The sequence below is a fragment of the Pristiophorus japonicus genome, unplaced genomic scaffold, assembly GCF_044704955.1.
Source record: "Pristiophorus japonicus isolate sPriJap1 unplaced genomic scaffold, sPriJap1.hap1 HAP1_SCAFFOLD_557, whole genome shotgun sequence".
Taxonomy (NCBI): Eukaryota; Metazoa; Chordata; class Chondrichthyes; family Pristiophoridae; genus Pristiophorus; species Pristiophorus japonicus.
Window position 1 is genome coordinate 84537 of NW_027254464.1, and position 13866 is coordinate 98402.

General features: G+C 47.3%; 1 protein-coding gene across 1 annotated transcript; it reads right to left on the minus strand.

The window, feature by feature from the left end:
* Positions 1-8014: 8014 nt before the first annotated feature.
* LOC139254507 (histone-lysine N-methyltransferase PRDM9-like) lies at positions 8015-11194 on the minus strand. The gene is made up of 2 exons (XM_070873730.1): positions 11173-11194; positions 8015-9536 (listed from the first exon to the last, which is right to left on the minus strand). The coding sequence occupies exon 2, from the start codon at positions 9199-9201 to the stop codon at positions 8332-8334; it is 870 nt and encodes a 289-aa protein (XP_070729831.1). The 5' UTR covers positions 9202-9536; positions 11173-11194; the 3' UTR covers positions 8015-8331.
* Positions 11195-13866: the final 2672 nt, after the last annotated feature.

Here is a 13866-nt window from a genome sequence, read left to right on the forward strand (position 1 = left end):
TCGGCACTGTACTGCAATTAATCCGGCCTGTATTCTTACTGAGCCACCCCAAGATGAGGAAGAACCCAGTCATGATTGTTTATGTTTGTTGACGGAAGTACTTCTATTAATTCAGAAGATACACAAATCTCAGGATACGCCATAGTAAACCAGGAGAATCAGGTCTTGGAATCTGCTGCTTTGAAACCGCCTATTCTGCTCAACAAGCTGAACTATTCGCCCTCACCCAAGCCTGTATCTTGGCCAAAGATCTCAAAGTCAATATCTATACCGACTCTAGGTATGCCTTTGGGGTGGCGCATGATTTCGGACAATTATGGAAAAATAGGGGATTCCTAACCTCACAGGGGAATGAGAGATCTCATAAACAGCTAGTATCTGATTTGTTGCAAGCCCTCATGTTCCCCAAACGCATTGCCATTGTACCAAGAGGCCAAACAGGCCTCTCGTGACCAACAGATGGTAGTGCCCAAAATTATGAGTCAGACTAAAAATCCTGCGAAGGATAAGTTAGCCTCGGAAAAACCAATGGCAACCATCCAAGATGTTATAAAAGCACAGGAGGACGCTCCTGAAAAAGATAAACTGTTGTGGAAATATTATGCATGTACTTATGACAATGTTTCTAAACTCTGGACCACTCCCGTGGAACAGACTTGCATGTCTGACGAGTTGGCCTCATGGGTTATAGAATGTCTGCATTTTGCTACTCATTGTGGAGCAAGGGCAACAAGTGATACGCTTTTGGCTACTTGGTGGCACCCTAAACTCCAGGCGCTCACCCAGAACATCAGTAGTCGTTGCCTGGTTGGCCAGCAACATTTCAGTTGAACTACATTGAGTTGCAAAAAGTTCAGTGTTACAGATATGTGTTAGTAATAGTAGATGTGTTTAGCAGATGGATTGAAGCCTACCCTAACCTGGACAATAAGACTCAGACTGTTGTTAAGGTGTTAATGAGGGAAATTGTTCCTAGATATGAGATCTCAGCTAGACTGATGACCACCTATGTTCTTTCTCTGACTCAGGCTCTGCGACTAGTTCACAACCAGGTTCAAGATGCTCACCTCGACCTCCCAGTTTTACCCGAATTGTCCCTCGTGGCACCAGGGAAGTATGGATTCGGAAGGGTTTAGAGCCACAATAGGAGGGGCCTTTTTAGGTGTCACTCACTACCCCCACTGCAGCCAAGGTTGAGGGGAAAAGTGCCTGGGTTCACCTGCACCACTGCAAGCTCATCACCATTTAAACAAATTTTGCTGGTTAGTCTAATTCCTGTTTCTGTTCCAGATCTCCTCCTCCCTATAGCTGAACAAGGCAGTTGAAGGAGGATCAGTTTGAACTCTTACCTGTCAGACAGCCAAATACACTGACGGAGACCTGAAGGGAAACGTGAAAACAGAACTCTTTTTATCAGCTAAATAATTGGACTATTTATAAGATGAGACTGTGTCTGTATGCTACTGTCTGCATAATAGTGTTGATATATGACAGTTTTGGTGCACGGGAAGGAAGACAAAGGCGAGAGCTCCATGTAAACACCTTTTTGTATATGTCTTACGTTTATGCGGAAAAAGGGCACTTCACTAGATGCTGGGTGTGTTCACATATCCCTATACATTCTAAAGGGGGAATTCCTTTGCGCACCGTTCCCCTGACCCTAACTGAGACTGTTAGATGGATTCAAAGAAACGATATTGGAACAGGTAGCTAACCGCACTGCTGAGGCTCTGGAGGGCATCACAGCTGAGATAGTAGCGATAAGGACCGTAGCATTACAAAACCGAATGGCCCTCGATTACCTGTTAGCTGAGAAAGGGGGAACGTGTGCCCTGATAGGATCTGAATGTTGCACTTACATTCCTGATAGTTCAGAAAACATAGCCCACCTTGCCAATCACATAAGGAGGGAGGTGAAGAAGTTATCCACACCAGCAAAGGAACTTAGCAGGTTTGATTGGTTTCTGGGTGGATCTTGGAGATCCTATCTAATACATGGGGCAATTGTTCTCATCATAATAATTACCTGCTGTTTGATTGTTGGTTGCCTTAACCTCTGCTGTAAAGCAATGACAAGGTTAGCAGACCCTCTTGTGGTCAAGGGTTCCCGGGTTATGATCCAACAAACTAGAGAACTACTCAACAATGCAATACTCATAGAATGATCCTAAATGTTATCATAGAATGATAAAAGGGGGGATGTGGATATCTGAACGGAATATATGGAATTAAGGACAGTAAAGTAAACGGGATATATGAAAATGTATAAGCCATGGAAGAATAGCTGGGAGAATGTCAGATTGCAAATAGTGCAACATCAGCATAGCTAACAGTCTGTCTCAAGGTTTCAAGTCACTTATCCTGCCAATAATATATAATTGTAACATGAAATACATCTGCAGAATTGCAAGGTCTCAGTAAATAGTCACACCATTAGATTGAAACATTTAGAGGCAATACTTGAGCTTTCAAGAAGAACATCTCATATAGATTGACTAATGAGTGGCTGAGTTAGACTGTCAATCCATTTGTATTTTGTTATCTGATTTCAAAACTGTATAACTGTTAACGCTTTACGATGTAACTTCACCTATCCGTAGGGAGTGTGTACGCTCTATCCAGAGAGTATATCTTCTGTCTGATAGGTCTTACTGGCCGGTAATAAAGACTGCTTTGTTCAAAGCACAAGAGGTATTCGACTCAGTAATTTTACTGAACCAGATTGAAGTAAAAGAATCCAGGAATTAACATTCCGACCTGTGACCAGTATGTCGTCCTGGAAAACAACGGTGTGCAGAACCGACTGTAGCAGACTCTCCATGTTCCTTTGGAAAATTGCCACAGCCGATCAAATCCCAAAATGGGCACCTATTGTAGATGAATCTTTGTGCGTGTTGATGCAGGTGAGGCCTTTCGAAGATTCCACCAGCTCCTGCGTCATGTAAGCCAGGTTCAACTTGGTGAATGTCTTTCCTCCAGCCAGAGTCGCAAATAGGTCGTCTGCCTTAGGTAGTGGGTACTGGTCCTGTAGCAAAAACAGGTAATCATTACTTTATAGTTCCCACAAATTCTGACCGTGCCGTCACCTTTGAGAACTGGAACAATAGGACTGGCCGACTCATTGAACTCCACCGGCGCGATGATGCCTTCTCACTGCAGCCTGTCCAGCTCAATTTCCACTTTCTCTCGCATCATATATGGTACCGCCCATGCCTTGTGTGTACCAGGAACCAAGTGGATCTGTACCTGTGACCCCCTTCCGATGCCTGGCTGAAACAATGACGGGAACTTGCTCAGAACCTGGGCACGAGGTCGATGGATGAGAGTGCTCGGATACTGTCCCAGTTCCAACAGATTTTTCCCAGCCAGCTTCTGCTGAACAGTGTGAGGCTATCTCGTAGTACAATCCATACTGGGAGTTCGTGCACTGCTCCATCATAGGAGACTTTTACTGCTGCACTGTCAATTACAGGGATCAGCTCTTTAGTGTAAGTTGTTACCTTGGTATGAATGGAGCTAATCTTGGGCCTGTGTGCCTTGTTGCACCACAGCATGTCGAAGGCCTTTTTGCTCATGATAGACTGCCTCGCACCCTTGTCCAGTTCCATGGATACTGGAATTCGATCCAGTTAAACTTTTAGCATGATCGGTGGGCATTTCGTGGTGAAAGTGTGTACCCTGCACACTTCTGCCTCCTTGGTTCGAGTCTCTAGTTCAGCCTGATCCGCCATGGATCTGTTCTCTTCTGCAATGTGATGGTTTGCAGGTCTTGCAGCTCATCTGCACATTCGCTGGAGGTGTCCCATTGTTCCACAGCTTTTGCACACATAGTGTTTGAAGCGGCATTGATGGGCTCGATGATCACCTCCACAGCGCCAACAAGGTGTTAACTGCCTCGAATTAATGGTTGATGGTGGTCTCCAGGTCATCTGACGTCGTGCAGCTGCCGGCTTTTACGTTCTGCCTGAAAACGATGTTACTTTGTGAACAGTACTTGCCGAAACCTCTTTATGCTGCAAAATTTGTTTGGTGTTATCGCTGGTGGACATAAATGTCTGGGCTATCATAGAAACATAGAAAATAGGGCAGGAGTAGGCCATTCGGCCCTTCGAGCCTGCACCACCATTCAATAAAATCATGGCTGATCATTCCCTCACTATCCCTTTCCTGCTTTCTCTCCATACCCCTTGATCCCTTTAGCTGGAAGGACCATATCTAACTCCCTCTTGAATATATCCAATGCACTGGCATCAACAACTCTCTGCGGTAGGGAATTCCACAGGTTAACAATTCTCTGAGTGAAGAAGTTTCTCCTCATCTCAGTCCTAAATGGCCTACCCCTTATCCTTAGACTGTGTCCCCTGTTCTGGACATCCCCAACATTGGAGTGAGTGAGTGAGTGATGAGTGGGAGAGTGAGCGAGTGAGTGATTTGGTGAGTGTGGGTGAGTGAGTGGAGTGAGTGGATGGGTGAGTGAGTGAGTGAGTGAGTGGGTGGGTGGGTAAGTGAGTGAGTAAGTGAGTTGGAGTGAGTGAGTGAATGTGGGTGAGTGGGAGTGAGTAGGTGAGTGAGTGGATTTGCTCAGATTCGGTGTTTCAACAGTCAACAGTTTGCGAAGGATAACCTCATGGCCAATGTCAAGCACAAAAAAATATTTTCGCATTTGCTCAAGGAATCCATCGAATTTGCAATGTCCTGCAAGGCGCCTTAGTTCGGCGACATAGCTCATCACTTCCTGGCCTTCAGACTGCTGACACGTGTAGAATCGATACCTTGCCATCAGAACGCAATCCTTCAGATTTAGGTGCTTTCGGACCAGCGTACACAGTTCTTCATAGGATTTGGTTGTTGGTTCCATCGGAGCGAGAAGGTTCTTCATGAGGCCACATAGGTTGTTGCCCCGCAGACGGTGAGGAGGATCGCCCTTCGTTTGGCAGTGTTCTCATCCCCTTCCAGCTCGTTGACTACAAAGTATTGGTCCATTCACTCCACGAAGGCCTCCCAATCATTCCCTTCTGAGAATTTCTCCAGGATACCAACTGTTCTCTTCATTTACGCGTGGTTGTTCGTTATCTCATCGCCAATTGTTATGCTCATAATAAAGTAATGCAACTGAGTACTGTAGACAATGAATAAGTGTGACCTTAGCTCCTTTATGCAGACTCCATCCAGAATGCTGGTACAGCGTGGGAGGCCTGCTTATATACAGCGCTCCCAAGGGATGCTGGGATCCCTTGGGACTCCAACAGGTAAGCCCTCTGGTGGCAGAATTATACAGGTTGCCTGGGGTTGCATACATGACATAGAAAATAGGTGCAGGAGTAGGTCATTCGGCCCTTCGAGCCTGCACCGCCACTCAACGCATTCATGGCTGAACATGCAACTTCAGTACCCCATTCCTGCTATAGAAACATAGAAAATAGGTGCAGGAGTAGGCCATGACAGGTGGGCCAAGGCATCAGCGTGTTCTGCAGCCAATCGAGGTGCTTGAGGGTTGGAGCCTGAGTCAGGCTGTCAGGTGAGTCAGTATGAAGCCCTCTTAAAGAATTTATCTTTTAACAGTTAAATCGAGGTTTGTTTTCTCAACATAACAGTTTAACATTTGTCAATATCTTGTTTCCCTAGAGTTCCTATTATGAGTTCCAGACACTTCAGTGCCAAGTGGAATAGATGTTGAAAAGATCATTCATTTCCCTCTTACCATGTCACTGTTACTTAAAGGGACAGAGATTGATTTCCCCTCATTATGCAGTCGTAGTAGTTAAAGTAACATCCTTCCTATTGGCAGTGAGTCACATTCTGTGCTGGAGGAATAGCTGGCGGCTTCAGTCTTTAAAATACTTCTCCACTTGTTGAAATCCCTCCAAAGCCTCACTCCTGCCTATCTCTGTAACCTCCTCCAGCCCAGCAACCCTCTTAATAGGTTTGTTTTCTTTGGAACAGAGGAGGCTGAAGGGAGAACCTATTGAGGTGTATAAAATTGAGAGGGGCCGAGATAGAGTGAATAGGAAGGACCTATTTCCGTTCGCAGAGGGGTCAACAACCAGGGGGCATAGATTTAAAGTAATTGGTAGGAGGATTAGAGGGGATTTAATGGGAAATTTCTTCACCTAGAGGGTGGTGTGGGGTCTGGTACTCACTGCCTGAAAGGTTGGTAGAGGCAGAAACTCTCACCACATTTAAAAAATACTTGGATGTGTACTTGAAGTACTATAACCTACAAGGCTACGGACTAAGAGCTGGAAAGTGGAATTAGACTGGATAGCTCTCTGTCGGCCTGCGCAGACACGATGGGCCTAAATGACCTCCTCCCTTGCTGTAAATTTCTATGCTTCTATAATGAGAAATAATTTACTGTGTCGGGGGTCCATGTTGCTGTTAGTTAAAGGTAGAGAGATTGATTTTCCCTCATTATGCATCTTTAGTCGTTAAATAAAAATCTTTCCTGTTACCAGTGAGTCACATTCTGCACTGGGAGAGACAGCTGGTGGCCTCAACCTTTAAAATACTCCTCTTATCCAAATCCCACCAAGGCTTCGCCCCTCACTATCTCTGTAACCTCCTCCAGCCCACCAACTCTCTTAATAAGGAGAAACAATTTTCAGTGTCAGAAGGCTCGGTAACCAGAGGACACCCATTTAAGGTGATTGGCAAATGAACCAGATGCTACACGAGGGGTAAAAATTAAGCAGCCAGATGTTATGGCCTGGAATGCACTGCCTGTAAGGGTGATGGAAGCAGATTCATGTTACTTTCAAAAGAGATAAATATTTGAATTGGAAAGATTTGCAGGGTTATGAGGCAAGGGCAGCGGAGTGACTTGCATCCTCGTGTCTCAAGAGAAGTACTGGCAGGGATAGTGGATGCGCTGGTTGTAATTTACCAAAATTCCCTCGATTCTGGGTAGGTCCCAGCAGATTGGAAAACTGCAAATGTAATGCCCCTATTTAAAAAAGGAGGCAGACAAAAAGCAGGAAACTAGTTAGCCTAACATCTGTGCTTGGGAAAATGTTGAAGTCCATTATTAAAGAAGCAGTAGCAGGACATTTGGAAAAACAAAATTCGGTCAAGCAGAGTCAGCATCGATTTATGAAGGGGAAGTCATGTTTGACAAATTTGATGTAATTCTTTGAGGATGTAATGAATAGGGTGGATAAAAGGGAATCAGTGGATCAGGTGCATTTCGACTTCCAGAAGGTTACTGACAAGGTGCCACATAAAAGGTTACTGCACAAGGTAAAAGTTCACAGGGTTGGGGGTAATATATCAGCATGGATAGAGGATTGGCTAATTAACAGAAAACAGAGAGTCAGGATAAATGGGTCATTGGTTGGCAATCAGTAACTAGTGGGGTGCCGCAGGTATCAGTGCTGGGGCCTCAACTATTTACAATTTATATTAGTTACTTGGATGAAGGGACCGAGTGTAATGCAGCCAAATTTGCTGGTGATACAAAGATGGGTGAGAAAGCAAGTTGGAAGGAGGACACAAATAATCTACAAAGGGATATAGATAGGCTCAATGAGCTGGCAAAAATCTGGCAGATGGACTATAATGTGGTAAAATGTCAGGTTATCCCCTTTGGTAGCAAAAATAAAAAAGCAAATTATTATTTAAATGGGGACTATTACAAAATGCTGTGGTGCAGAGGGATCTGGGGGTTCTTGTACATGAAACTCAATAAGTTTGCATGCAGGTACAGCAATTAATCAGGAAAGCAAATGGAATGCTGCCCTTTATTGCAAGGGGGATGGAGTATGAAAGTAAGGAAGTCCTGCTACAATTGTACAGGGCGTTGGCAAGACCACACCTGGAGTACTGCGTGCAGTTTTGGTCTGGATTGTCTCTATTCCTGTGCCGAGGTGATTGCTGCACCAGACGAGAGGGGCAACATTTGGGGACACTGATTCCCCACCAATTCCCATTCCCCTTCTTTCTGGTGGATAATGGAGGGGCCACTGTGTGTAATGTGCAAGTCAGTAAGAATTGTCAGCAAGCTCTTTCTATTTGGAGATTTTATTCAGTAGAAACTTTCACACACTATTGTAGATTTTGTACCAAAGATCAGTTTAGAATTAAAGTAAAAGTTCATAATTTTATTCCAAACTGAATTTCTCTTGAGAGTCGCTGAATTAAGGGGAAAGATAACACACAGCGTCTCTTAAATGGACACTGCAGCCCTGAAAACACAATCAGCAATATATCCAGAATACTAAAGTCCAGTCCAGTTATAGGGTTATCATCAGAAACAAACCCCAACTGTCAGAATGAACATGGTTCAGTCGGGATGTGATTAACAACAGCAATAACAGCAGATTCCAACCCCTGCAGTCACTTGTGAACTCGCTGGTGTCTCAGCAGGTTGGATGACTGACTGAATCCCTTCCCATACTCAGAGCAGGTGAACGGCCTCTCCCCAGTGTGAACTCGTTGGTGTTTCAACAGGATGGATGATGTAGTGAATCCCTTCCCACACTCAGAGCAGGTGAACGGCCTCTCCCCGGTGTGAACTCGCTGGTGTCTCCGCAAGGTGGATGAATCAGTGAATCCCTTCCCACACTCAAAGCAGGTGAACGGCCTCTCCCCAGTCTGAACTCGCTGGTGTGACTGTAGGTGGGATAACTGAGTGAATCCCTTCCCACACTCAGAGCAGGTGAACGGCCTCTCCCCAGTGTGAACTCGCTGGTGTGTCAGCAGGGTGGATGATGTAGTGAATCCATTCCCACACTCTGAGCAGGTGAACGGCCTCTCCCCAGTGTGAACTCGCTGATGTATCAGCAGGTGGGATGAATCAGTGAAACCCTTCCCACACTCAGAGCAGGTGAACGGCCTCTCCCCAGTGTGATCTCGCTGGTGAGCTACAAGGTTGGATGACCGAGTGAATCCCTTCCCACACACGGAGCAGGTGAATGGCCTCTCCCCGGTGTGAACTCGCTGGTGAACTACAAGGTTGGATGACTGAGTGAATCCCTTCCCACACACGGAGCAGGTGAACGGCCTCTCTCCGGTGTGAACTCGCTGGTGTGTCAGCAGGTCGGATGACCCAGTGAATCCCTTCCCACACACGGGGCAGGTGAATGGCCTCTCCCCAGTGTGATTGCGTCGATGAATTTCCAGCTCAGATGGTGATCTGAATACCTTTCCACAGTCACCACATTTCCACGGTTTCTCCATGATGCGGGTATCCTTGTGACTCTCCATGGTTGGATGATCAGTTGAAGCCTCGCCCACGCACACAACACGTTTACAGTTTCTCCGCGCGGTGAATGGTGCGATGTTTTTTTTAGGTTGTGTAACTGGTTAAAGCTCTTTCCACAGGCAGTGCACTGGAACACTCACTCGGGTGTGTGTGTGTCTCGGAGCCTTTCCAGTCACACTGATGTTTGAAATCTTTTCCCACAGGCAGAACAGGCAAACAATTCTCCTTCCACTTTCAAAGGCCGATGATATTCAGGTCCTGAAGAATCGATTGACTCCGTCAGATCTTGACGTGATGTTTGGTTTGTGCTTCCCGTCTGAAAATCTCTCCTAATATTCTGTAAAAGGAGATAATAAAACTCATCACTGTCAGTACAAGACAGAAATTCAGAATAGACAATCTCGGGACCAAGTTTCGACAGGAGTTGCTCCTATTTTTTTGGAACAACTAGTTTTTTTTTGAGTATTCTAGAAATCGCAATTCTCCCCATTTAGTTAGCTCCAGTTTCAGTCGGGTTAGTTGAGTTTTTTTTTTCCAAAAGGGGGCGTTTCCAGCCACTTGCGCCTGTTTTGGCTATTTAAGTAAGTTTAGACAGCGATAAGTTACTCCAAACTAACTTAGGCCTGAGTAAATGTCCACTTTGATATGCTCAGAAAAACCTTGCGGACACTTTAGCAATCGGGCGCAGGTAGCCAGAGTTAAGGGGAGGGGGAAGCGAAGTTAGAGGATTTTCCAAAGCATTAAACACTTCTCTTTGAAAAATAAAGAACCATCATCAATAATAAATGATCAATAAATCAATCAATAAATTAAAAAAATCAATAAATCAATAAATAAAAAATTATAAGTTCCTACCTCACCTACTGCAGCACCGATGCGTTGGGGAGCACCGGGAGCCCTCCAGCAGCACATGGCCCACACTCACCCCGCCTGCCTGCCTGATTACATTTTCAAGGGGAAGAGCTCGGGTGTGCCCCGCCGTCGAGGAGGTGGTCCGGTGGGGTCCGCTGCCGAGGAGGTGGTCGGGCGGCCCCATCGTGGAGGAGGTGTTTAGGCGGGCCGGCGAGGAGGCCTTGAGGTAAGAGCAGTGGTGGCGAGGTGAGGCCCGAGGTTGGGCAGCGGCGAGGCGAGGGACGGTGAGGCGAGGCTCGGGTTTAGGCAGCAGCGAGGCGAGGGACGGTGAGGCAGGCAGGCCACTTGGCCACGGATAGGATCACCCGGAGCCACGATGCGCTGGGAGGGCCAGGAACTACTGCGCATGTGCGCAGACTCCACTGCGCACGCGCGCAGCTGCCGGCACTTTTTCGGCGAAGGGCTGTAGCTCCGCCCCCCACTGCTTCTGCTGCGCTGTACCCAGTCCAAAGCAGGCCTGATCATCGTGGAGAATCCCGAGGTAAGTATTAGGTGCACTTTTCCTTCTAGAAAGTCGGCGGACCTCTCGGAGGTGCACCATTCTACGGGTCGGTCGAAGCTTGGCCCCCGAGTTTCCATGGAACATACTTTCCTCTCTTGTTCTTCCAAAGCTGTAAATCCCTGTCCCACACATTATCCCTCCTGCTGTGCTGAAATCCAAAACCATCGCACATTTCTGGACTGTTTCTCCTCCACTCCCAGTTTTCACCACTAATACTGGCTGGGTTCAGTTCTACATTCACTGGTTCCCCTCCCTCTCCCTCCCCTGAAGGTGCTGACTCTGGCTGGGTTCAGTTCTACACTCACTGGTTCCCCTCCCTCTCCCTCCCCTGAAGGTGCTGACTCTGGCTGGGTTCAGTTCGACACTCACTGTTTCCCCTCCCTCTCCTCCCCTGAAGGCGCTGACTCTGGCTGGGTTCAGTTCTACACTCACTGGTTCCCCTTCCTCTCCCTCCCCTGAAGGTGCTGACTCTGGCTGGGTTCAGTTCTACATTCACTGGTTCCCCTCCCTCTCCTCCCCTGAAGCTGCTGACTCTGGCTGGGTTCAGTTCTACACTCACCAGTTTCTCTCAGAGCCTGACATCGGTAGTGGCGAAGATGTTGGAATCAATTATTAAAGATGTAATAGCAGCGCATTTGGAAAGCAGTGACAGGATCGGTCCAAGTCAGCATGGATTTATGAAAGGGAAATCATGCTTGACAAATCGAGAGTTTTTTGAGGATGTAACTGGTAAAGTGGACAAGGGAGAACCAGTGGATGTGGTGTATTTGGACTTTCAAAAGGCTTTTGACAAGGTCCCACAAAAGAAATTGGTGTACAAAATTAAAGCACGTGGTATTGGGGGTAATGTACTGACGTGGAGAGAACTGGTTGGCAGACAGGAAGCAGAGAGTCGGGATAAACGGGTCCTTTTCAGAATGGCAGGCAGTGAATAGTGGAGTGCTGCAGGGCTCAGTGCTGGGACCCCAACTATTTACAATATACATTCATGATTTAGACAAAGGAATTGAATGTAATATCTCCAAGTTTTCAGATGACACTAAGCTGGGTGACAGTGCGAGCTGCGAGGAGGATGCTAAGAAGCTGCAGGGTGACTTGGACAGGTTAGGTGAGTGGGCAAATGCAGTATAATGTGGATAAGTGTGAGGTTATCCACTTTGGTGGCAAAAACAGGAAGGCAGATTATCTGAATGGTGACAGATTAGTAAAAGGGGAGGTGCAACGAGACCTGGGTGTCATGGTACATCAGTCATTGAGGTAGGCATGCAGGTACAGCAGGCAGTAAAGAAAGCAAATGGCATGCTGGCCTTCATAGCGAGGGGATTTGAGTATAGGAGCAGGGAGGTCTTGCTGCAGTTATACAGGGCCTTGCTGAGATCACACCTTGAGTATTGTGTGCAGTTTTGGTCTCCTAATCTGAGGAAGAACGTGCTTGCTATTGAGGGAGTGCAGCGAAGGTTCACCAGACTGATTCCCGGGATGGCAGGACTGACATATGAGGAAAGACTGAATCGGCTAGGCTTATACTCACTGGAATTTAGAAGAATGAGAGGGGATCTCATAGAAATGTATAAAATTCTGACGGGATTGGACAGGTTAGATGCAGGATAAATATTCCCGATGTTGGGGAAGTCCAGAACCAGGGGTCACAGTCTAAGGATATAGGACCAAGATGAGGAGAAACTTTTTCACCCAGAGAGTTGTGAACCTGTGGAATTCTCTGCCACAGAAAGTTGTCGAGTCCAGTTCGTTGGACATATTCAAAAGGGAGTTCGATGTGGCCCTTACGGTTAAAGGGATCAGGGTGTATGGAGAGAAAGCAGGAATGGGGTACTGAAGTTGCATGGTCAGCCATGATCATATTGAATGGTGGTGCAGGCTCGAAGGGCCAAATGACCTGCTCCTGCACCTATTTTCTATGTTTCTATGAGTTCTCAGGTGACTGAAGAGTCCAATGTGAGAATTACAGTCTCTGTCACAGGTGAGGTAGAAGGTGGTTGAAGGAACGGGTGGGTGGGGAGCCTGGGTTGTCGTGCGCTCCTTCCGCTGTCGGTGCTTGGCTTCAGCTTGCTCCCGGCGAAGAGACTCGAGCTGTTCAGCGCCTTCCCGGATGCTTTCCTTCACTTCGGGTGGTCTTAGGCCAGGAATTCCCAAGTGTTGGTGGGGATGTTACACTTTTTCAAGGCGGCTTTGAAGGTGTCACTGCCTGTTTAAAGGTGCAGTGTCTCTGTGCCTGTTTAAATGGGAAGTGTCCCTGTGCCTGTTTAAAGGTGCAGTGTCTCTGTGCCTGTTTAAAGGTGCAGTGTCTCTGTGCCTGTTTAAAGGTGCAGTGCCTCTGTGCCTGTTTAAAGGTGCAGTGTCTCTGTGCCTGTTTAAAGGTGCAGTGTCTCTGTGCCTGTTTAAATTTTCAGTGTCCCTGTGCCTGTTTAAAGGTGCAGTGTCCCTGTGCATGTTTAAATGTGCAGTGTCTCTGTGCCTGTTTAAAGGGAGAGGGAGTGAAATTTTGCTACTTTACATCTCGTGTTACTGCCCCCAGCTCACGAAATGGGGTGCAAGAGAGTTTGCGACTGGGCGCGGTGAGAACAGTGCTTTCCGCTAAAGTTGGCGGGAGTTTTGCAGTGACTCTGCTGCACTCCGTGATGCTGAAGTAATAACCATGCACAGCACCCCGGACCAAAAATTGTCCCTCGCCCCCTGGCCCTGTGCCTGGTACTGACAATCACAGCTTCAGCAGTCGGGGTTCAGTCGGATGTCGGCTGGTGGAGCGCTACTTACAGGCACCGTAGTAATTCCCGCCTCCTGTATGGCTCAGAGTCGTGTACCATGTACAGTAGACAGCTCAAGTCGCTGGAGAAATACCACCCACGATGTCTCGCAAGATCCTACAAATCCCCTGGGAGGACAGACTCACCAACATTAGCGTCCTCGTCCAGGCCAACATCCCCAGCATTGAAGCACTGACCACACTCGATCAGCTCCGCTGGGCAGGCCACATAGTTCACATGCCAGACACGGGACTCCCAAAGCAAGCACTCTACTCGGATCTTGCCCACGGCAAACGAGCCAAAGGTGAGCAGGAGAAACGTTACACGGACACCCTCAAAGCCTCCCTGATAATATGCGACATCCCCATTGGCACCTGGGAGTCCCTGGCCAAAGACCGCCCGAAGTGGAGGAAGAGCATGCGGGAAGGCGCTGAGCTCCTCAGTCTCGTCGCCGAGAGCATGCAGACGTCAAGTGCAGGCAGCGGAAA

What these genes read in the sequence shown, in the direction of transcription:
- LOC139254507 (XM_070873730.1), bottom strand. Translation starts at nt 9,201, where the DNA reads ATGGAGAGTCACAAGGATACCCGCATCATGGAGAAACCGTGGAAATGT.